Genomic DNA, 26,380 nt, shown 5'->3' with positions numbered 1-26,380 from the left:
TTAACTGTCATAAGCACACTATAAATTTGAGTACTCAGGAACCCTACATGAGTCACTTTCCTGGCTTTTAGATAACAAGGTATACTGTCGCTTTCCGCTTCCTCACTTAGGGCCATATTTATTTGGACAGGTATCAGGATCCAAGGATGCAATGGATAGGCACTGTCAACTGTTAATGTCAGAAGATAGATCTCAACAAAGTCCTTACGTGGGCAATTTTTTACGCAGGTGGCCCCATAGCTGTACTTCCCATCTGGGTTGAAGTCCAGCTGGTGTGTTCTGGAGTCGTACACCATGAGGCTGGGACAGGCGTTCTTACAGGTCCCTTCGTCTTGGAAGGCCTGGCACGCCTAGGGAACCACAGTCCAGAAGAAACACAGCACCGTCAGGCAAGGAAGTTATGGAAGGCATATGATAAACCCTCCCCACCTCTGCAAGGACTCACACAGGGTGAGATGATAACAATGCAATCTTTTATTACCCTTGAGCAGTATACCTCAGCTACAGTTCATGAGGAAATGGTTTAGAGTGCAGTCTAATGATTACCAGAGAGTTTCACGGGCTGTGATGGGCCTAAACTGCCATATTAAACTACTATGGATACCCATGAACATAATAACAGTAATCATTAGAATATAACGAAATAATGGCAGCAAGAAAACAAACAATAGAACACCAACAATATGAACAAAATGTCACCAACAAACAGCAACAATAACAACCGCAAAGCGAAATTACGAAAGACCGACAAAACCAACACACAAAAACAAAGAGCAAGGGTGATGGTAACCATGGCGATTTCTCAAAACAGCATGCACTGCATGAGGGTCCTGAAAGGCCGCTGGGCAGCCCGATACCCACAAGCGATGCACTTGGTGGCATCGTGGCACATCGTGGCGTCACTCACCAGGCAGTCGGTGGGACGGGGCCCGGTACAGCCCCCAGCGCAGTGCTCATTGCAGCAGTCGACAGGCTGGGGCCCCTTACACCTCCGGGAACATTGCTGAGCACAGTTCAGTTTGGTCACTGAGGGGGGAGAAGCACAGCTACATTCACACTGCAGCATACACAACCACACTAACTGAGATGTACTGTATTTTTAAACATTCGGCAAAGGAAGATCTTTGATTCATCTGTGGCTGCTCTTGCCCTTTCGTTCTGTTTTTTAAATTTTGACAGAAACCATGACAGATTTTTTTTCATGTGACTTTGTGCAACATATCCACTGGCTTTTGAAAGCTTGCTTCACTTTGTTATTTTTGCGCTCAGTATTTGTACATGTGATGTCTCCTCAGGAACAAAATACCAAACAGAGGCAGTTACTAAGCAAATCCACACTTACAGGTTTGGCAGTTTCCTGGGCCTGGAGCCCAACAGGATCCATTGAAACAACTTGGGTCACATTTTTTACCTGCTCCGCAGAAAATAAAAAAAGAGAGAGAAGACAGAAATTACAAATGTTGCTCCATACATATACTCCATACATCCATTAATACTGCATATTTACACTACTGCAAACATTGTGACTTATGTCATAAAACCAGAAAGCTGGGACAAAACAATAGCTCTTGTCTGCCAGTTTTGTCATGCATGCGTATGTCAAACAGGAATTTGCATACGTTCAGTGAATGTACATAACACAAAAATGAATAAATAGAATACATAGGATAATAGAAAATAATATAATAGAAGATAACTGTGATTATGTTAAATGCAATCCAAAAAGTCACATTTTCCAAGAAAATCAAAGACATTCCTTTCACAAGTAGCAAGTTAAGCTGTACTGTACAAACAGTATGAGCCTATAAATTTGGTATAACTTCAGTTTAATGCTGCGGCAACATAACTTTGCTGGCTGGGTCAGTGTAAATCCTAATTTCTTTATTACACAATTTTTCAGAAAAGAAAAGAAGACAAAACATCTGACAATACTGTACACCTCTTTGCTAGCCCACAGTGCTCTGTGATAATGAAAACGGTTTTGTGTTAATGAGGGTTTTGGCTGTTCTGTGCCATTGGGTAGTGGTATTAACAGCAGATATGATGATGTACTCACAGTGTTTTCCTGGAATGGATGGGGGATAAACCATAGATGGTTTACTGCTCTTATCCACGATGTCAAACCACTGTATTGTCTCCACATTGCACAGGAAATGGTTGTTTACAAATTTCACACCTCCTCTAAGGATTTCTGTGAATAAATACTATATGTAAATATATGGTAGAATATTTTACTACTGTCAATTCTGGGTGTTTGTGTTCATGAAATGGCAGTTGCATGATGTAAAAATACATTATTTTATTTCACAGTAAACAATTCTATTATAAAATATATCCCGAAATATATAGACATGCATAAAATTCTTTAAGACACTTCAGTAAAAACATGTATGAAAATACAAAAAAAAAAAACCTGAAAATAGTATATAATAATAGATAATAGTATATTATAATAATATTATATAGGCCTATATATATATCTATATATATATATATATATATATATATATATATATATATATATATACATTTAAAAAGCTCTTTTAAACTAGCAGGCAGCCCACCTTTAACTTTTTTCCCATTACAGAAGAAATCTTTCTTCTGTAATGGAAAATGCATTCTTTAAGTTTTGCATTATGATTACAGAGCATTTTTAATAAATCACTTTGTATTCAAGTCCACCTCATGTTTTCAGAGTTATGATACAGTACCCACAGAGTACTAACAAAACAACATAACTATGTGCATAGAGCCTCATATGTCAAAATCCTATGTCAAGCAGCAAATGTAATGTTTCACCAGAGTCTGGAATAAACCAAGTCAAAAATTACACTAATTTATCTTCAAACACATACCTTAATGTCACAGTTCAATAACAACATTCTTCAATTTAATTCCTTGTTCTTGAGTAAAGTCTTACGACAGAGGCCTTTTTGTCATAATATTTGGAAAAGAAATTTCTAGATTTAGCCCCTTGGACTATGTGGCTATTCTCTCACAAGACCTGCACAAAAATGCCTGTAAACCAACATCACCAAGATGTGATGCAGATATTTCTCCAAATCACTGCAGAAACTTTTTAGATGCATGCAAACATTGCATTGTCACAAGAATGTTGTGACCGTGTCAAGAATTAACTGATTGATGAATTCTGACGTCTTGCAGGGCAATGTGTAGCTGGGCTACCCAACATAATGCTATCTTAAATTGAGTCAGACACAATATATTTTACTCTGATGGAGCGTATTTCATCCCAGTCGGAATGATAAAGTAAATCCTTTTAGAGTTGAATTAACACTGAACATTTGTGTTGCGTTCTCCAAAGAGCAAGGGTTTCAGCCAACAGGCTTTTCTGCGCAGTTGGTGGACATCTACTGAACTGATCGAGGACTCTGCAGTTAGAGGATAGGCTTACAACTGCAGCTGAGCTTTGGTGATTTAAATTGAAAACTAGTGATGAAAAACATAATTTTAGCTTAAAAAAATGCTGAAAGTGCTAACCTGTCATGCTCTTCAGTGGTAGCGATCTCACCCCAGCGGTGTAAGCATTTCTCACGGGGCTGTCGTTGTCATAGTTGGACAGAACGGCCAGGGCGTGCTCGTTGTCATAGAGGGCGTGGCCTCGGATGATACGCAGATTTTCCAGGGGGATGGTATCCGCCTTATTGAGGGCGATCAGCACATAGCCCTCCACCTCCTGGATGTTCTGTGGGGAAATGAGAAGCCATTTTGGTCCCATTACATCATTACATCTTAATCTTGGCATTTATTAATTGAATAATATACCATCTCACTCTGAAAAGCCAGCCAAGGCCAAATAAATTTTCACTGAGATATAACCAGGATTTAAACCTACACTGTATTACATAATATTTCATATATTCTGATGTTATTCCAGATGCTGAATTCTAGAATTCTAGAAAGATACCCACATTATCTATTCTAGCAATGCTTCAGAAATAGAGCTAAGATCAAACACTGTCACCTCATAACCTCAGAGCTTTATGGTTGTAATGGCAACTGGTATGTTAATGAGCGATGAAGCACTGTAAGGCCCACATGAGCGTGACTAGTCTGAGTATAAGGCTTATGAACAGGCCTTATATTACCTTGAGGAAGGACAGGTCGTGGTGGCGCTCAGTGTAGGTGATCTCCAAGTTCTCCAGAACCACCGTGCAATTGCTGTAGACTTTCACAAGGTTCTTGTAGTGTTCCTCTGCCGACCCCAGGAGTGACAGCCGATTGTTGATTCCTTGACACACTGTTAGAGGAAGAGGAAAATTAGAGTGGGCCTTATTGCCTGCATGTTTTGTCTGCCTGCACGATCAGGGAGATGGAGAGAGAAATGAAGTTGTCAGTGACAGTGAGCCCTGCAGCCTTCATTTTGAAGCTGTGCACTTGTACTGTTACAGTGAATTTTCAATACACTGTACATGGCCTGGTGTAATTTTTGTTATGTGGGGCACTGAAGGATAAAGGCTCCCAAAGGACAGGAAGCCATTGGTCTCTCAGTTTGTTCATCTTGCTCTAATACAGTGAAGGCTCAGTCCATTTGTAGCAGCAGGTGGCTCTGTATCAATGTGGAATACAGAAATAAACTGCAGTTTGTTGCCATATGTCACTCGTAATGAGAAAAGAACAACATGAAACAATGTTACAAAACTAACTGCCATGAAGCCTGTCCTCAGCATAACCACAGGACAGACGCCATTTAAAAAAATAATAATTTCCCCTCAGAATGTGTAAGAAAACAAGTAATGATAAAGCCATGTGTTTTCATAACAATATCACTCTTCACTCCAGAACCATATATGAATACACCCAGCAATGTTTACTGATTAGAAAGTAAAGTACAGGCAACTCCCTAAGGTTGATGAATACAACCTTGCTGTATGGGCAAAGCACAAGTCCACTTTCATTAAACTGAAATCAAGTTGTATGTGTTTGTGACATTGGTGAATGATGGAGGGTAGGCTGTAATGTAAAAATGAGATTGACATTATATTACTACATTATGCCTTCATAGGCATTAGACTAGGAATGGGTAAACACGCACACACTCACTGATACAAACTCTCACACATGTAGATACACATTCATACTGATGTGCACACTCAGAGCAGTACAACACTTGCACTACAATAGACACACAAACTTATATGCTCACATTCACTCATACACACACACTTGCTTGCACACACATACACACACATTATTTTCTTTACTTTTTGGCGCTTTCTTACATTTGTGGGAGTGCCTACACTGTATGTACTAAATTCTTTATTGAACTTTTTTTTACCGTTAATATTGTATGCATTGTGTATTGTTGTCCTCATTTGTCCTACATCAAGGACCTCATTGAAAACAAATGTTTTAGTACACTTTCATGCTAATCTCTGGGATGCACTCTTGCCAGTAGTTTTTATCCAAGCCGGTGCAATATACAGTAGTTAAGCAGGTGTTTAGCATTTTAGGCCACAAATGGATAGCTTGGATAATGGATAATATGGCTTCCCACACCTTTATATAGACAGTTAAGGTATTGTTGCTGCTTTGAAATGTAGCCTATGGGTCATCATTATAGGTAGTTTGCCGTTTAAAAATGTTTACTGAAAGTGAAATGATTTAGTGGCGGTTTGGCGCTTCACTTTAAGTCTTTCAGCATTCAAAGGGGAAAATGTGCCCTTCAGGAGAACTCAACATGTTTATGAGAACAGTTCATTTACCAGGAAGAGGAAGAAAAACACTGAGCAAGCAAGTCAGGATGCTTTCCTTCAGGCCTTCTGAAAACTGCAGTCGAACCTGCTCCTAGCTTGTTTGTGGCTAAAATCATCAGCAGCCTTGTTTGCAGGACTTTGGACATTACTGGAGAAACATGGTACTTGATGCTACACTTAATTAGATCAGCAAATCTTGACCAGATATCACAATTTCACAAATGTACCTGTACATAATACCCAGTGTACAAACTTTAAATATTTTGCCACACTTGCCTTGTGAAATACAAGAGTCACACAAGACACAGCTCAGGTGATTCCGTAACCCTGAGATAAGCCAACACAAAATGCAAGAACATTTATGGTGAAGAATAACAGCTGATTTTTAGGAAAGCAGAACAATGTAGTATTGCCAGCAGGTCTGACGACTTCTGAGCGATAGAGATCAGAATGTTCCATCCAGCAGAAAGTCAGAGGTTCCTGCGATCACCTTGTCATTGCGGGAGGCTGCAGGGTGCACTCTTGCACAGATTAGTAGGTAGATTAAAGAAAGATGCTTTCTCAACTGTTCCATTCATCTGCATTTAGCAGTTTATCTTTGCTGTCATATTGGTTCTTCGAGACACCCATCACACTATCACCTCCAGCTGTCACACGTCACAGTGCTACTCCACATAACAGAGATCTTCCTTCTTGTAAACATGTGCAGCAGTTAAGTTTGACAGAGTGAATTCCTGAGCATGTCTGTTCCTGCATGGAATACTGAAGAGCAATCATATTTGTACATTTCAGCACTAAACACTAAACACATTGATTAATACAGCTAAGCAGCAAAATTCTTATCCAACAGTATTCAGCGTATGCTTAATTTTGAGCAAAAATACCATGTTGCTCTGTCTTTCTAAGTAACAAGTCATACATTGTGGTTAAAGTTGAGATAAGTTTGGTACATTACTACATTTTTACACATATTATAAATCCCTGAAATTCACTTCAACTCAATGACAAATAATTTCAATTATAATTCAGTTACAAATGTGATTCAATTGCTATGAAATCATAAATGTTCTGGTAAGGCAGAAAAAGCTTGAAAAGAAATATCAGGAATATATTAAATGTTAAGGATTTAACTAAAAAGGATAAAGGCTCATTTAAAAAGACACACTACTATACCAAATCTTGAGAGCTGAAGCCTGTTTAATTGACACTCTTTAATTGACAAATTCTAACAATACATCCAAACCAACAGAGTTGACCGCAATCCCCAAAAAATCCCCAAAATAAATAAATAAATTAATTAAAAAGTCTCCTCAGGCAATAACAAGGCTATTTTTTATACAGCACTCCAGACGCCTGTAATTGATCCTTCCAACCAAACATAAGTTTGTCACTTTGGATAGGCTCAAAGAAACCATTGCCAATGAGAAAATATTTCACACATCCACTGCATTCGCCATGGCAAGGCAAAAATGCGCCAGAGGGTCAGGGACAGTTTGTGTTATGTTGAGTGTTTTTCACTTTTAGAAGGCGCAGGAATTTTAAACAGGACAGTTCCAGCTGGTCTCTCCCTCTGGAGCAGCATTTGTACAGTCAGATTTCAGTAAATGTCTCAGGGCCTATTCTGTGAGCTCTGATTTGGAATAGGTTAATGTCCTAAATGTGAAATTCATTATCAGAAAGATTAAAAAAATATTTCAAATGAAAAAGCAGACTAAAAAGAAGAGATGATTAAAAAAAACCTCTCGTGTTTGACAGGGACATGCTCACATTATTTCAAAGATATGGTATACAGTATAGCTAAAATAATGCAAAAACAATTTGACCTTATAAAACTTAAATTTCAGAATTATACAGTCTTAGGTACTTAAGAGCATCTTCAGGAGTAGATTGACTATCTTCCATATGGAAGAGGGTGATGAGGGTCATTAAATTACATTACATTCATTCAGCAGATGTTCTTATCCAGAGTGACTTACAATAAAGGAAAAACAGTACAGTCACCCATAAAAAAATTGATTTCTCCAATGAAAAACAAAGTCATGTCACTGCAGCAATGTTGTTTTTATCTGTTATTGTTCTTCCCCCTCTGACACAACATAAAAATAAATTATGAAGATGCTGCTTGGACAAAATACCACACAACAACCACACAAACTCAATATACCAATGCATTACATTACATTACATTTATTTGGCAGATGCTTTTATCCAAAGCGACGTACAAAAAGTGCATTTCATGGTCATAGACAACTGCTAAACACAGGTTCAGTAAGGTACAATACTTATTTTGTACAGCTATTTCTAGCCAAGAACACAGTTTAGTTCACACAGTGAACACTATTCAGACCTAACCTCTGCAAAGCCAACTAGGCAGAAGAATAAGCTACAGTATTAGGACAAATACAAATTACCAAAAAGTGCTGGGAAGGGGCAACATGTAACAAGTGTCATGAAAAAGAAAAGGGGGGGGGGATTTAGAGTGAAATATACAGCGTGGTGGTGGTTAGTCTAAGAGATGAGTCTTCAGGCTACGGCGGAAGATGGGTAGTGAGGGGGAGGTTCGGAGAGGGACGGGGAGTTCGTTCCACCACTGGGGAGCTAGGGTGGAGAAGCTCTGTGATCCCTTCGGGTGGGTGGGAGGGGTTACAGGCGCTCTGCTGCCGCAGAGCGGAGTGATCGAGCAGGCACATAGAATCGAGTCATGTCCTGCAAGTAGATGCGGGCTGTCCTGTTGGCAGCACTGTAGGCAAGGTTCAGGGCTTTGAACCGGATCCTGGCAGCGACCGGTAGTCAGTGGAGTGATCGCAGCAGAGGAGTGACGTGGGAGAATTTGGGAAGGTTGTAGATGAGTCGGGCAGCGGTATTCTGAATCATCTGTAGTGGCTGTATGGCACAAGCTGGCAATGCTTACCAAGGTCCAGAAAATGTATACAAGTAACGATCAGAAAGCTACAGTATGACCAAGTAGCACTGTCGGTGCTGAAAGTGAGGTTCAGTTCATCAGTGTATGTAAGCAGGGAGGTTGATTCAGCCACCTCCTAATCAAAGTCCATTCTGTTTTCAAAATGAACGCTCTTTGAAATTAGACACTGAATGTTGTTTTATTCTTAGCTGATGGAAAAGCCAAATAAAAGACAATAATAGGCTAAGTGAAAATACTGAAGGAATAAGAAGGAAATTTGCACAATGTATCCTTCCAATTAAAATAAATATATCGTATTTTCTAACACATTTCATGAACTGATTTTTTAAATGACGAAATTTGTATGATTGTAATAGCTCTCTCCATATGTTAAGTATCCAATCACGAAATTCTAAGCTCATAGATGCCGTGCCATGTCTGTGCTGTCACAAACCAATAAAGCTGGTTATGACGACAGCTGATTCATTACTCCCACTTGATGACACAGTTAACATACATTAATTGCACAATTGTGATTAGTTTCATTTACCTTGGGTGGATACTCTGGAGAGGTTGTTCATTTCCGGCTTTGAAAGAACTATTCTTGCATTAAGTATACTTTTAATACATATGTACTAATCAGTTCACTTGTGGTAGCTGTGGTATAGTATAATACCTACGGTATTGCCAAAAAAAACCCAACTTGATCTGCTGTGTTGGCCAAGACAGCAAAACATGTTCATACCAGCAGCTTTTATTCCCTGCCATTTAATTACAGGACCTACGGTGGGCTATCAGTTACCTTGCAACACATCAGCCTAATGTGACTTCATTCTGATTGGGCCAACAATGGAAAAAAAGGAATCATATATGATTACACTTCATGAGACATAAATACCTGGTCAGCCAAGTTCCAACGTGCTGCTTGAAGCTGAACCAATGAATCAGACAATGAATCAAACACTGGCTGAGTTCAAAATAAGACCAGAATTCAAACAGGTTCTACTGACATGACAACATCTCAATTTCCAAAGAACGTTTTAAACTGTTTGAGGTTTATTTCAAAACAGGTCAAAGTCATAGCAGCAACAACTGTGTTGGAAGCAATCAAACAAATATTTACCCTGACATTAGACAAATAGTTTGACAAATCCCCGTTTGAAAAAGAGATGTCACGCGCAAAGGGACTTCTTGGTTAAATTATAAAGTAACAAAAATAAATAAAAAATCTATTTTTGTTAAAACATTATGTGGAGGAGCAGCGTTGTTAAGGAGTACACAGTCTGCTCCCTGCACCATCGGTGACCCCCCTTTTCCAGTTCCATCGCAATTGCATATGTATTAAACCCTCATAGGATACAACGCTATCACATGATTGCGAACTTTGAACGTTTTGAACTTGCAGAAGCTCGCCTTCTAGCTTGCTTTTGTGGTTCAATGAAAACCAGATATAGCCTATACATACCTATAAACCTGAGTTTACACATGTGCTATCTGAGACATTCACAACTGCTAGCCAGCTAGCTATAGGTAGCTGCCTTAACTACAAGCTCAAAGGCTAGTGAGGCTTCTGCAAGTGAAAAATATTCAAATTACACAATCATGTGATAGCATTGTATCCAATAAGGGTTTGGTACATATGCAATCACGGCAGAACTCAAAAAAGGTGGTCGCCAATGGTGCAGGGGACTCGTCGCTGTAGCAGTTGTGGGAATCTCTGGTAGCATTCCTTATCTCACCGCAGGCAACACAGATAAAGATTAATACTAATTATTTGCTGCTGCAGGTCAGCGAAAGAAGCTCCCCTTCTTTCTGCCTGCAGCCAGTGCAAGTGCACCATCTACTCCCCAGTACATTCGGTAACCCCCTTTTTCTGATTCCATTGAGACTGCATGTGTATCAGCCCCTTATTGGATACAATGCTATCAAATTGCATACTTGGAAAGTTTTGCACTTGCAGAAGCCCCGTGAGCCAGTGAGCTAGTGCCTACATATGCAATCACAACGGATCTGGAAAAATTGTTACAGCTGTAGTTTGTGTTGTTTAATAAACACCATGTGCATCACAGTACCTGGTGTCCGTGTGCGTGTTTGCACAAGCATGCAACACATTATTTTATTTAAGTTTGAGAAGGTTCAGCCAGAAACTCTCAGTGAAATAACAACTAATCCCTGTTGACATAAAGATAAAAAAGCATTTTAAATTACGTACTGATATCAGGCTGACACTCGTGACCTCTTGAATAACCACATGTTCAAACAACAACAATCTGTGTATCCATGCAATTCCAAACCCAAGTAAGAAACTAAACTGCCCTACTGTCTAAAACTGTACTTTTACATTATGCCAACCAAGTGAAAAGTTTGTCGACTGAATGAGTGACACGTGCAAGGTGTAACCAATACCAGTCCGTTTGGATAACCTTTCAGTCAAACACTGATGATATCAGCAATGGTAGAGTAATACTCATCTCATAAAAGAAAATGTCAGAATAGTACAAGCTATGGGTGCACATATCAGATATAAGATTATTATAATACTTGGCAAAGAGATGAAACTGAAATGTCTGGTAGTGGCAGTCTGAACTGTAAGTTGCTGGCCCTAGCTTCTGAGTAAATCAGAGTATTGTGTGTTTGGTTAGAAACATTTCTGCAACCCAGCAAACTGGAGCAGTTTGACCTGACTCTCCTTCACACCCAGATCTTCCCGATGACTTCTACAGAGAGCTCTGTCAGTCCTCTGTAATGAGGCACTGTTTTGCTAATTTTGCTGCAGTGAGCTTGGGTTTAACAGAAATGAGCAGACATAAATAACAGACAAAAATTTTACCATTACCACTGACTTTAAGCAAAATTGCAATTAATTTTCTATCTCTATATAGTCCTGTGTTCAACATTGATCAATGAGGCATGAAGCAAATCCCTTTTCTAGTGGGATATGCAGTGGGGGAAAATGCAGTGGGGGAATTTACATGTGACAGTTACCTTGGGTAACCTTCATCACTGGTGAGATGTTTTAAGCTCCTACCGCCTACCTAATTTTCACCTGACGTTGCACCTACAGTTAGGCCCGGAAGGCAGGAGGATGTAGGCAGGGAGCGGCCAAGTAGGCTTGGCTCTGCTAGTCATAATGTATTACAACATCATCATAGTGACGCAGCAATTACTACGGTGAACTGAACATGCCACAGGAAATGCAGGTAGGGCAGTCATTAGTCATATGTTCTGGTTCAGATGTGGCTCCAGGTGCTAGAAACACCACTGCAACTCCGGAAAAAAAACACACTGCCCAAAGCACTTTTGGCCATTAAATATTTAATTAAGATGCTGGCAGTAAATTTATTTATATGACCCTGAAACTTGATTAAATAAGTCAAATTATATAGTTTCCATAGCTTTCCAAAGTCACATTCTGCTGTTTTCTAAGGCCTACTTATATGTACTGTAAAGATTCCCAGTTTAATGAATCTTTGTGGATATGATCCTAGGAAGTGCTCTTCATCTCATGGAATTATGTGAACAGTTTTCTTTCTATTCTTCATTTAAATCTCCATACCATCATAAGAACCCACGCTCTGCATAACAACATAGTCTTTGTAACTAAAACACCTGCTGAAGGCATGACTTCCCTTACTGTTGAACTCTACAGACTCTCAATGTTCAGGCATTGATGAATATGCTTTTCTTTGTTAAGTTCCAAAGAAAAGAACATACTACAAATATATGCATTTACCTGCATATATGTACTGTAATGTTTTGGGTGTTAAAATACCAAGTTAACAGCAGATATTTAAACGATGCTTGCTAAATAAACAAATCAATGCCTTCTAACACTGTGCAATGTTGCATTGTGTTTGGGTCTTTATTTGCTTTTTCCTCGCTGTAAAAGAACCACAAGCCTCAATTGTTCATAAATGGAAATCCAGCTTTATCCTCTGTGGTTATGGAGGATAATGGGAAACACTGACACTAATGTCTCTTGAAGATTAATAGAAAAAACTTAGCCCAGGGACTCAAGTATTGATTTTGCAATGTGAGTAATCTTCTTCAGAAGGTGTGGTACCAAGGAACAAAAAAATGGTTTGGAAAAACTGGTCCAGGAAAAAATGAATTTTTATAAAGGGATCATTCTTTCACACAGCCCCTCCTAACAAAAAGAACAAACGGTCCATTATATCCCTGTATTGCGTACAAAGATTTTTGGCAGACACAGTTATGAAGACACCACTACAGATACTTGGCTACTTCAGCACATTAGACCCAATCACTTCTGACAAAGACAGTACTGGAACAGAATTAATGACACTTGTTACAACGGAGTAAGGCAGAAACAATAAAATGGGTGTCATGGGAAAAAGGTAGAGATGTTTGGCCAAACAAACATAGTACAGTGGGGAAAGGCATTGCAACCCTCTGTTGATATGCCCCAACACAAAAAAAAAAAAATACTGGCAAATGTTTACATCTCCGAAAGAGAAACCCCAAAGCGACTCTGCCACGCAAAGTCTGAAGGCGTAGCACACAGAACACTTAAAAATTACTTTCCTGCTCCACATCTTAGGAACTTGGTTACTGATTAGCCATGCTATTTGAACACAATGATTCATTCGCTCTTTTTGCCATTGGTTCTTACGATATGACATGACTTCGACTCAGTTGAAGTAACCCGGATGCCTTTCAGTAATATTTCACTGAACTGAAATGACCATGGAAGACTGCTTCCCCCTCATGCACTACCTGCAATGCAATTATGCTTGCACCAGAGGGTACTAATTGGGTAACTGGAAAATATATCACGATTACAGAGGCACAGCTGTGTTAATTGATATTCTTGTTTTGTTTTTTGTTTTCAATTACCTACCAGAAAACCTCATGCAATTCCAAGTGATTTCCAGCCTTAATTACATATCAATAAGCCATTCTCCATTATTAAACTAGACCTTGACTATTCCAATGAAACATGATCTCTACTTACATTTTAAAGGCTGTTTTTTTCCAAGCTCATATGTGTAGTCACAACTTCTACTTGGTTTGTACAATAAACTTGCAAAGATGTATTGGTTAATATCATTATTGACACAAATTATTACCCCTCCTTCCTTTATATTACAATTTTTTTAGATCACATGGTTGATTCACTACACGTGTACCCCACTGCACGGTGTTGCCTACTGATAATGGAAGTGATACTGGCTGCCTTTGTTTTAATGGAAATGAACATCTTTAAGGTTGTCACAAGGATTTTATGGGATATCATGCCTAGTGATGTATACATCTGATGCTGACTTCAAATCTGGCCAATGGAAAGCAGCCAAGCAGCCATGTACTGAGAGGTCAGTCAATTCACTCTGCCAGAATTCTGTGATACAGTTTCACATTCATTGACATATTAGCCTGAGTCTTCAAAGGACAATATTAATCTCAAAAGCATCTGAAATTACAATCAGAAGGGAAAACTCAAGCATTTCCTCAGTACTTCCTGTGAGGGGGACAACCACACAGGAAGTACTGATCCCATAAAAAGCAACTGAATATCAGGAACGTGGGGCTGGAGTGCTGCCCAAAACTGCCCAAGCTTTATAGTAGATAAACTACAAGACAAAGAAACAGACTGAACAAAAGCAAAGGATCATGAGGCCTCCCAAGAAGGCCCTCCCAGTACAGATGCAGTAATCTACAGTCTGCTGCTCTTGTAGTTGGGATTGAATACTTCCCGGTCTCACAGTTTCAGGCTCTTTATTTTTCATACAAAAAGTACACACTGCCTTACACAACAAATATGATATTGTGATGGCCAGAGAAAGGTGTTCTGACAGTGCAGTCCCAGAGTAATGAGATATAGAGGTGTAGAGGCAGGGAGGAGAAGAGGGGTCCAGGTTTGGAAATGGGGAATACAGAACTTAACCCTATCATATTACAGAAAGCTTCTTTTTGGTGGGGTCCTGGGATTGTATTTAAAAACATATTAATTGCACACTGGCTTGGTGTTAATGACTTCGTGCAGAAATAACCTGAGATACCAGGTATACTATTGACACTATTTGACAACAGAACTAGAACAAAAATATGAACTCTTTTGGCTTATACTGCAAGTTTTGGAACAGTTCATCCATTCCAAGTGTACACTTAGGACATAGACCAAATAAAGGCAAAAATAGGCAAGTGTTTATTCTACTTAGAGAGACTATTCCTCAAATGGCCTTTGATACATTCCAGATGCTCTCTTAGCCACGGCTCTGTCTCACAAAAACTGATCGTTTTCACAGTGGCGCTGCTGTTGCACCACTACCAAATTTTGTGATGATGCTGAATTGATGGTCTTTGCAGAAATACCGAGAGAAATACCCTGAGCCTAGTGTGTGATGAACCTTGGAGAGGATGCAATTCTGCTATAGCGTGTATCGGGCTGTTGATAATCAAAAGCGCCCTTCATGGCTTTCAGATTGGTTAGATCGGCTACTGCAACGATTCTCTTTTAACAGCCTTGCTATTTATGTATTATTTTGGGGGAAATAAATACCATCAATGCTGTATTCATTGCTCCAACTGAGGATGTTCTATGTCTTCCATGGGGGATGAAGACATTTGTATGGAAGAAGCCCATGACTGAATATAAAGCTCAATTCCAACTAGCTGTGGGGATAAAGGTATTTGTGTCCGTCCCTCGTCTTCCCATCTAGGGGTAGGAGAACAAAGAAATAAAACTCTTACAAAAACAAAAACGCAACGTTTGCAATATCGATTGCATGTCAAAGCATTAATTGACAGGCACCTCACTTCAATCCCTGCATTTATTCAACCTTTTACCATGTGGGTTACGGTACTTGTTACAAGTAAAATATCACACAAAAACTATATATTCAACATGGCAACATTCATTTTAAAACAAGGGGACGTCTGAATAAGTGTGACAATACTGACCAAATGTTTGATGTCTCTTAATACTGTCTGACAGTAATGTCACGCAACACATCTTTGTATCAAACAATTTAAGACATTTTTTTCTTATACTAACTTCATGGACAATAAAGCGTTATGAATTTAAATTTGAAGTAACATTCTTGTCTGGTATGGCACACTAAGATTCAGTGATGTTCTGTGGACTCCCTCCAACTGCCTACCATAAGTAATGCAATTTAAAAGATTTATGCCAGTGTGGCAAGTATCTACTACCTTTAACTATCATCTCAAGTTATACAATAAACCCTACTCAACTGGACATGTATTAATGCAGATGGAAAACAACTTATTGAAAGAACCCAGAGAATGACCTTATCACGCTATATCATGGCATTACCGCAGACTCCCACTCCTCTATTAATATGCATTCTAATGAGTATGCATCACAGTGTGGTTTAAGGACTAAGGGCTATTTTGCAAACCACAATGATCATACAATATGATTTCACAAGGAAACCCAAAATGACCAAGACCACTGAACACAATCCGTCCGCATTCCCCCTCCTATAAATTTGTTCCCCATAAATGAAACATCAAAACAAATGTATAACCATGATATATGGTGCTTTGCAGCTAGAACTGGGCAGCACCAAAACAAGCCTACTCCTTCTAGAACATATGCCAGACGCTGCCATATGACCCATTTAACAGAAACATGTAAGAGATGAAAGGCTTCAGCATTTGAGCCAGACCAGGGTGACAGCCTTACCAGTAGCACTGCATAAATAGCGCTAAAAGCACTTGTTAACCTCCAAGGTGGTATCACCCCACTCTTACCAGCCAAGCACTGCTCCAATCTACCATATGTGTTGATTTATGGGAAGAGCGCAATGATCCAGGGCTGAGCCAGGATGCTGTTAAACTTCCCTTAGCAAACACACGGGACTTTCCCAGAGCCTTTGAAGAGACCTGGGCGCAGAGAAAGGACAGAACAGCATTGTACTGTTTCTTCCAAAACAGATAAATCAAGTGCGGATCCAAAAACCGAGTGAGCCAAATGATACACTGTCCATGCACACGGTCAACATCACAGACTGCTGCCATCACTGACTTAATAGCCCAACATCCTGTCATATGTTGTCAATATTAGTAATGTATTGATATTATGAACATAAATAATAAATAATTTGGTCATTGGATAATCATTTTTTTTAACTAAGCACTAATGACAGTAGGCTAAACATCAGATCAATGCAAATGAAATATTTATTCAATTTGGACTGTAGTTCCATGAAACTTTAGAATATCTATGCCAATCATATTGCAGACTTTATCTGTAATTACATCAGAATGCTGGGGATCCCATCTCATTCTCTGAACAAACAAGATCAGAGAGATGACTGTTTAGATGACAATGCTTGTGCTGGCAATGGTAGGTTGCTTTGTTTTCATATGATTACGCATGCTAGTTGTTTCACTCACACATTTTTGCACTGAACTGCACATTTTGCACCTTACATTCTCACAGTTTGCTACAATGTGTGCTCTAATGATTTCACTTCATTTTGGCCAGTAGACAAGCTAATGTAAACATTACAGGTACTAGCCTAGTTTGGCACACATTGATTTTGTCAACCGCAGATCTGTCTATTTTTCACTTTAGCTATCTAAAACTGTAGCTCTGCAATACCTCTGCAATTAAACCATTTTAAGGTTTAACAGGCTAAATTAAATAATAAGACCATGTAAAAGAGATTGGAGAGTATTATTCTTTTTGATACCACACGTCATACCGCAATCTCAACCAAATGATGATTATTCAAGAGAAATGAAGTGAAATGAAGAGTTTTGTGGTTGATTTTTACTCATACTGACATCCTTGTTAATCATTCCAAGCATTTATAAACAGGATTAAGATAAATATAGGTGAGCTTTTTACCGATCATATTTGTAGCTCCATTGTTTTGGAAACTCGCGTACCTGTATTTTTTAGAAGATTGTAAAAGTATTATTTCTGCATGATATAAAGCATAACTCAATGAGCTGATGTAATAACCCCAATCTGGAAACTGCTGTGAACACTTATCATAACAATTTCTCAGACTGCAGTGGTATCAATCACAATGCAATATGAGCCATATAATTCCTACAGATGAACACAGCTGGACATAATGAATGAGTCTGCCTCTGTCCAAATTAAACTCTGAAGCAAGGAACAAGGAGCAGGGAACTGGTCCAAAACCCTGTTTTTTTCTCTTCTTTCACCAGCCACCAGCGGCGAAATCCAGATTGTAGTCACCTGGCACTGAAACTCCAGAATCCCTCATCTTTTGGTTTATTGCTTGGCACCATGGTGACCACTCAAAACAAGACCAGACACTTGCAAACCCAGTGACAGGGCATTGTTCACAAAACAATTAGTACCCTACCCTAGCCTGCATGTCTTTGGTAGGTTTAATAGTCCCCTTAAGGCAATGACGCAGCGTTTGCTACCGAACTGCAGTATGCCAGGCTCATTTTGGCAATAAGCTCGGCAACCTCCCCGTCACTAGATAATCCCTCTCTGAGACACGCAATTTAATTTGCATATGGAGTGATTCATATTTGCTGTTGCTGACAAGGCAGTGGGGTCAAATCGGCAGCTCTCCAGGTCGGCTGGAATTTAGGAATGGTGCGCCTTAGTCTGGCTGGACTTCTCCAAATGAGCAGGTAAAATGGACACACACTCAAATGAATGCCCCCCATTTGCTCCTCAACCATTCCTCCCCAGGGCCTATTTTAATCTATGTCACAGGGCAGGAAGAGGATGAGTAAAGACTGAGTGGGCCGCTAACTAGGGCTTGTTTTCTTTTCCCCTTATAAAAGCAGTCTTACCACCACCGACGGCTGCAGGCACAGACAAAGCCAACTATGAAGGGAGCAGCCCACTCATTTCACACATTGTTCCCCTTAGCCGAGGCAGCTGGGCCTCAGGAATCCCCCCTCCCCATCCCAGCCAGCATGTGTGTTCCCACACCATTTCCTCGCCTGCTACCTGGTGACCGATAACCCTCAGCTCCCACTGGTATCTGCACCAGTGCATGTGACTACATCCCTTGATGAACAAAAAATAAATAAAACACATAAACCAGCAGGTGTCCTTGAAGCGGACAAATTCGGAAGGGAAGTTTCTATTTCAGGACAGATGGCAAGGAGAGGCAAAGAACCAATTAGATGATTCACAGGGATTGTTTGCCCTTAAAAGTCCTACATTTCAGAGTGTGTTTGGAAACACAGAGGTCCCTCTTTGTGGGAGCTAACTCTGCAGGACAGCCGCTTGTGCACTGCACTTTGTCATGAGACAGATGCTGCTGGATTTAACACGAGACTATTTTCTCATCCTTCATACCGTCACAAATATACATGCTATGCTAACTTCTAAGGTTTGGGGAACAGAGAAAGACAATAGTTTAAATGTGATTGTTACCCTAGATTTGTGGCAAGAATTCTGGTCCAATCTTCTCTCTGCCTGTACTGTGACCAATTATTTTGGCCCTGAAGTATTTCAGGACTTGGCCATGACTACTATAAAATACACTGCAATGCCTAAAATGCAACTCGGTGCCAAGAATTTCCCTTCCCCTGAGACCATAAATATGCTGGCTATTAAATTTTTGTGATTCATGCTAACAATCTGAGTGAGATTTCATGTCTTTAAGAAATCTCCAAATCTACTCTGAATATTCCTGTTATAAATAGGCTATATGTTGAAAATAGAGGGGTTGGGGGGGTTATCCTCTCCACAGACTGTGTACATAAAGAGAGACACGTACAGGAAGTGTGAAACAATGCCGCTAGTTGTTTGAGGCACTCCTCAGGCCAGAGGAATTGCTGTTTTAAAGCCGCCCCTTCAAGAGATAGAAAATCAGATCTGGCTGAAAATCTCTGTCGCCTGCCTTGCATCACTCACTGAACATATGAGAACTTGGCAGCCTGAACGTCCCATGTGAGTGGGAGGACTGCGGGTTAGGTCCCCAAAAATGTGAACTGCAGCCAGCCACTCAGAGGAGAGGACTTGGAGGTGTGAGCGTGTTAGCATGGTCAGCACGCCCAACAAGGAAACCCATTTATTTTATTGGCATGTCATCAAAAAATGACAATACAATCACTGAACAGCAATAAAGCACACAATTTCAAGGTTTTAGTTCACTTTTTTAAATCAGCAAGTACAGTTGAGAAGAGTGTTCAAGTGATATCAAACAAAGATTATTCAACAAAGCTGCATTTTCAATATCCGCTACAATATTTCACCAGTTCATTTTAAAACTCCAGGTCCAAAACCTCACAAAGCCCTGTATAATGTTCCCATCCCATTTCAACACAAAGATACAGTAGACCCTACTAATTGTATTCTTAGTTTCAATAAAGATATTCTCTATATGGACCAAAGACTATTGGTCCTGAATCATAAAATGCCTCTATGCAGTCCATTGAGTGGAGATCACAGTAGGCTACATGAATACCTGACCAGTATTAAACATGTGCATTCAGTCTCTTAGGAAAAGATCCTGCTTAGGACTGACCAAGAAAAAAGACCTCCATTTATGTGGTGTTCCTGCCTGCAGCAGTGATGCAGTGATGAATGAGTCAAAGCTCAAAGTACGGCAAAGTGAAGTCCCAGGACTATATAGACGTCAAGGGCAGGCTGAAACAGGAAGACCAGTGCCGTGGATAATCCGTGTACCGCTTTGCCACTGAGCCCCGGGGTCAGAGCTGCGTATGGATTACACATCATTCCGTAAAACGGAGAACCACCCTGTGCTGGGAAATTAATTTTGCCACAAGGAATGTGAACGTAGAGGATGTGGTCAATTAATTTCCAAGAACCTGAAAATAAGTCTAGGCATACTGTTAGCTCTGTCATAGGTAACAGGCAAAACACCCTGCAACAAGCTATGTGCTATCATTAAACTGGCTACTAGAAACGAAATCATGTATGCGGATGATTATGTATATAGAATCTGTACTCAGCTCATAGACATTGAGCTTGACATTAAGCTGTATTTTTTTTGGAGTTGATTGACCTCTACTGAAAATACCCATGACCATGCCTCTTAACCACTCTTAATCATTATGATTGCACCAACTATATCTATATGGTATTAAAATTAGACTGGTCACACATTGCATAATATAGTAACTTGCATTATGAATATGAAAATTATTTAATATGGAATTGTTCTCCTGCTTGTAGTTGAAACCTTTGGTTGGTAGATTGAACGGTTAACTAATACTAATACACTAAGGAAAATTTAGTAATGCTCATGCTGTTTATTGCGCAACAGCTGTGACCTCTATCCATGCCACAACTGATTCATATAAACATACTGAGCACAGAGTAAATGATAATGTAATGTAATGTATGTTCTGGAACAAACTGTCCAGCAAAGTATTTAACCAGAGCAAGTAGCTGAAGTGCATGCTGTTGACACAGCTGAATCACGCACTGACGGTAGGCTAATTAAACACTCACGTTACAAACATTGTACGTTGTTTTTGTTTGTACACATTTTGGGTATGTCTAGGTTGACTGACCTCATTTACAATGTCATAAACCAAGCACTAATTTTATTTTGCAACTTCTATTGCTGTTGGCTTTCATGCAGCGTTTAGGGGAGCTGTGCAATGCTCTGAATCCGATCGCTATCTATATTCTACAGCCCACAATTTTAACTGACCTCTTACAACAAACAGGTCTTGGAGCAGGACACTAGCTCACAAGTACAATATTATATTAAATTGTTAGGTGCGAAGCATAACATTTCAACCATGACATCAGCGTTCAATTTCACAAAGATCATGCTAAGTTTCATCTTCACTGCTGGGTTAGTTTACATTTCAGGCTATGCCTTGCCTTAGTTGTCCAAGCAGTTTTTTTTTTTTCAACGCAAAAATGGGTCTTCTCCCAATGTTAAAGGCTGATGTTGCTCATACTTATTTTTGAAGTTGAGTGAGCATCTTCAGGGTTCCCACTCCTTTCAAGATATTATTTTTCAAGACATTTCCTGAACATTTTCTGTGTCCAGGTGAAGGGGGTGAGATTGTAGTGTAGTTGCAGGCTTTAACCTTCACTAACTTCTTAGCTTTTAACATTGCACTAAAAATATTTTCCAGGACAGATAATTGTATTCCAGGACATATTGCAAATTTTCCCATTTCCCACAACATTTCCATGACTGGAAAACTGCATTAAAAATCCCACATTGTCCAGATTGTGTGAGAACCCTGCATTCAGCAACATACTGTATATTAGGAACTTGCCCATCATTTCAGAAGGTAATGTCTTGTCTGGCATTTTTACGCATACTGGTGCAAGAAAAGGAGCCTTAGAGGCACAAACAAGATCTTCCAAAAGGGCAGAAAATGGACCTCTTCAATATTTTTTGGAATAATTTACTTTCTTGGAAAGAATTAAAGATGAATGGCTCCAGTCTCTGTTATGGAATAGCACCTTTCCCACATGCCTAACATGTTGGTGGTGTCTTTGTCATATGTAATGTGTAATATTTACACATTACCTGGCTTTAAAAGACCCTGTACTCCATTAAAAGTAGATTTCAAGTAGTCTTAAAAATCTGTTCTGAGTGGCAGTTGGCAATTCAGACATGTCGTGTATTGAGCTACATTTTCATAAAAATTTGTAATTTGGCACTGAACACAATTTTAATGTGCATGGCACAGATGGTGCATTCTGTTTTCCCTGGTAGTGCAGTTGCATGAGCTTCCCATCAACTGTGTGTTCTGTGAATCATATGTAATTTTTGCAAAAAAAAAGGGCCCAAAACTTTTTGTGGATTCCCTTCCAAGGACCTTGACTCTTGCACACAGACAGATTATTGCTCGTTTCTTGTGCTCAGTTATTTTTGTTCCCCGTCCATGCTGCACAACATAAGCACACAACAAACTCCTGATCCCAAGCTTCTGCCTGAGGCTGTGAAGCACTGACAGTTGTGGTGACATAGATGAGCCTGACTGGAAGTGTCCACACCCAAAATGCTCAGAGGTGCTGAGTTTCCCTCAGGAGGGAGATGGCTGAACACGTTTCAGATGATGCATGTGCTAGCCTGTGCTCTCCTGAATAGACAGATGATGTTGCAATAATAGGACAGGCCTGCAAATATGACTGAGCTTTCCAAACTGGAAGAAGAATAAAGAAGGAGGAAATAAAAAAGCAAAGGCAGAAACAATGTGACATATACGGTGCCGTAAAAAAGTAGGCTATTTGCTATTTCCTGATTTCCTCTATTATTGCATATTTGTTACACTGAATATTTGTTTCAGATCTTTAGACAAATATTATTAATAGTAATATTACACAAAGGGAACTAGAGTAAGCACAAAATACATTTTAATTGCCCTCCAGATTATGATCACTCAAACATACCATGCCATCTTAAAAAGATTTTATTAATTTTTCAAATCAAAATTATTTTCCTAATGTGACCATTATAACATAGTATCCTTGTGAGGGAGTCCCATGACAATGCACAAATCCCCTGTTGTAAACAAAATGCTGAAATTATTATAGGCACATGAAGGCACCGAAAGCTTGCATTATTTTTTTTAAATTTCAAATAGAGGCCGTAGTCTCCAGCTTTGTGCATAGTAATCATGATGCATCACAGCCATGAGTTATGCGGACAGTAACAGACTTGTTGAAACCTGAAATAATCACAGCTAAATGCTCCCGGGTTCACAAACTGAAACTGGCTAAAAACAAGCAAATGGCTACGTGACATCAACATGCTTTTCAAGCTTATACAGATGGACAAAGAACACTTTCAATCCACATTCCCACTCCAAAATGACCACGTTTCCACTACCAGCATCTCTGTCCAGGCAGGGAGCCACAACTTTTAAACCAGACAATACAGAGTCTATGACTCTAATATGAGGCTGGAATGCCATACAAACATAAAGTCCAGTTACATAAAATTATAAGTAATCGAGACTCCTCCTCAAGGGAGCCATTTCAACTGTGTGGTGAAGGTTAAAATAATGGCAGAAAACTAGAAGCATCAGATTAAAAAGGGGGCAAACACGCAGAAAAAAGAGGGATCCCAGCCAGACAGGGATTACCAGATGAATGTCCCAGAGGATATACTGCAGCGCAGACCTCAGCATTTCAATGTGCAGCTGCAACACACACACACACACACCCTGGAGACCGTCAGCAGGTGCACCACACTATTGAAACGCATGGTTTTTCCTAGCAGAAAACATCCTCAGCATCGATCAGCATTTTGCTATGTGTGACCAGTCTAATTTTACACAGCAGTCTTACTTGCAGTCTTATCTGTGTGTTCTGAAACATTATGAACTCCGGATAGAGGCACGTAGGGGCCTGTGGTGAAAGCATAAAAGCCGGCACTAATCTGTAGGTGCTTTGTGTAACAAATTAATGTGCACTAAGTAATGCAAAATCTCTGGACAGTGGACACCTAGTTTACCTGAATTTACCCATGGCAACAACAATAAATAAAATCCATTTATTCCAGCTGCCATTTTGAATTTGAAACCTTTCTGCAACCATGATGTATGTATCACAAAATAAAATGGTAATTTTTCCAAGTTTTGTATTTTATATATTTTTCATATATATATATATATTTTATATGATGAAAGACCAGATGAGATTGCTCTTACAATAGTAATGTTGATTGATTACTACAGTCTGTATTCTTCCATTACTAAGACAATTCTACAGGGAGTTGAATCAGTGGCTTTGCAAAAATCCAAACCAAAAAAATGCAGACAAAAAGCAGGATGTCAAGAATCCATGGAGGGCAAGGAAATTCTTTTTCAAATTGAACATTTTCTTAGCCCATCAAAGTATGGGTAGCAAGTCAGAAAAGGGGAGCAAAAGATGACAATCTTTAGTTGAATCATGGAGGCCATTTTATCAGCAGATTTCTGCTGGTTCTTTTCTCTCGTTCTTTTAAAATGTTTGCAGTAGGTATTAATTCTGGAGGTTGCTCAAGTCTGCTACCTCCATATATTCAAATCTATTATTCAATGAATTACTGCATTTTTCAATAGATAGCAATGTATTTTCATTGCACGTTGCAGCCTACTTCATTTCAGAAGAGCTTTTTGACACATCAGTGAAACTAATGTGCAGTGGAAGTAAAATTTTAGGAAGCATGACACTGGCAATCAGGTCAACTTTTGCTTGAACAGCTGTCCACCTGACTCAAGCTGGGCTAGGTGACAAAAATCTAATGTTCAGACAGGCTGTGTGGTGGAAAGAAGTGACAATTTACGGTAGCGATAAAGTGCAAAAAAGTGCAATAAAGGCAAACAGTAACATACTAAATAAACATTAACTGGAAGACATAACAATCCGGTAGGATACACTTTTAATTAATTCTATGTTTGCAGGGAAGTGCTCAAATTCAGCCCCTAAAACTGTTTTTTCAAACATGAGATGGAGTTAATTGCGTTGGATCCAACCACAAAAGGCCAGAAGCCTGTATGCATTTTCAAGGTAACCAAAGTTATGATTTGGCATCACATATCACACAATGCAGCAGTGAGCAGCTTAACATTTACCGTGGAACAGCACACCCACGGACTACCCTAACTACGGTGATTCTCATGGGATTGATTACGTCCGTTTCTTAATTCGATTCAGAGGGTCATCAGCAGGCGCATGAGAAATTAGCTCTGTTATTGCTGCTGAACCAGAAGAAGGGGGGAGAGTTCTACATGACCTCACGAAGAGGGAGGAAAGAACACGCCACAGAGGAGAAACTGCAACAATCAAAACTTAGCCTCGTGTTTATTTGCTCGGATGATTTGCTTTCAAGATGACACAATGGACAATGAGATAACCAACCCTGAGGGAAGCTGCGGTGTTATATTTGTATGAGGAGGAGCCCTACAGATCCCTGTTCTCAAACGCAAGGGTGGAGTTCTTCCTGAACTGTGTTTCTGATCATCAAAAATCACCTGATTTGGCTCTCAGGCTGGAATGTGCTGAGCCTGGGATGTGTTATGTGTTTTAAAAAAGGACAGGGTATTGCTTTTCACTGTGGCGTCATATTTCAGAGACTGATTGGCATGTATTTGTTTTATTTCAGTTTGCTGAGTTATTTGGGGGAAGTCTACCAAGTTGTAACAGTACTGGTTCAAATGCATGCTTGAACACTGCCAGATGGCTCATCATGCTTTAAAACAGTGATCTACAATGTGTGACCCACCATGCAATTGGGTATTTAAAATACTGAGTGTGCCAGCTGTGGTATAGTGGCTCATAGTTGGCCGGGAAGGGTTGCAGTTGGTGAGTTTATCAGTGTTTCACTGGGCCAGATGTTGATCCGGCGCTCTGCAGTCTGTCTGCACCAACGCTATATGCAATGGACTCCACAGAAAATTGAATGCATATCTTAGCTGTTGAAAAGGAGTGGTAGCAGACAGTGTGCTTCAGAGGAGAGTAAGTGTTAAATCAAGACTATTACTGTTCTACAAAATCCAATACAATGAATTCAGAAACAACTAAAATCCATGAAATATGTCCCAAATGTAACTTGTTGCCCCTTCTTCTGGTTCTGTTCAAAAATTTGCCTCTTCATGGACATTCAACACGTTTCAAAAGCTACAAACTGTCATAAATCATAGGCGCTTAAATGTTATAATAACTCTGACAAACATAAGCTTGTACCACTAAAGAGTCTTGCACAACATCACAAATTCACATTTTTCAAATATTCTCCAAATTACTTTCACCGGTTCTCTCTGTAGAGACCAGCAGATAGCTTGAGCCTTCAAAATTAATGCTTTGTTGAAATGCAATGAAAGGAAGGAGATTATTCTCAACAGT

The 26,380-nt window shown here is 39.6% G+C and overlaps 1 protein-coding gene across 1 annotated transcript in view; it reads right to left on the bottom strand.

The window, feature by feature from the left end:
- egfra (epidermal growth factor receptor a (erythroblastic leukemia viral (v-erb-b) oncogene homolog, avian)) overlaps window positions 1–26,380 on the bottom strand; it is a 72,444-nt gene that overhangs the window by 24,130 nt on the left and 21,934 nt on the right. Inside the window, exons 2-7 of the mRNA XM_035431292.1 lie at window positions 4,110–4,261; window positions 3,502–3,706; window positions 2,057–2,191; window positions 1,343–1,411; window positions 908–1,026; window positions 209–350 (exon numbers count right to left, since the gene is read on the bottom strand). Coding sequence (XP_035287183.1) covers window positions 209–350; window positions 908–1,026; window positions 1,343–1,411; window positions 2,057–2,191; window positions 3,502–3,706; window positions 4,110–4,261 — 822 coding nt within the window. The remainder of the gene's footprint in view (window positions 1–208; window positions 351–907; window positions 1,027–1,342; window positions 1,412–2,056; window positions 2,192–3,501; window positions 3,707–4,109; window positions 4,262–26,380) is intronic.

This window comes from Anguilla anguilla, chromosome 8, assembly GCF_013347855.1.
Source record: "Anguilla anguilla isolate fAngAng1 chromosome 8, fAngAng1.pri, whole genome shotgun sequence".
Classification (NCBI taxonomy): Eukaryota; Metazoa; Chordata; class Actinopteri; order Anguilliformes; family Anguillidae; genus Anguilla; species Anguilla anguilla.
This window is presented reverse-complemented; position numbering and strand designations above follow the sequence as displayed.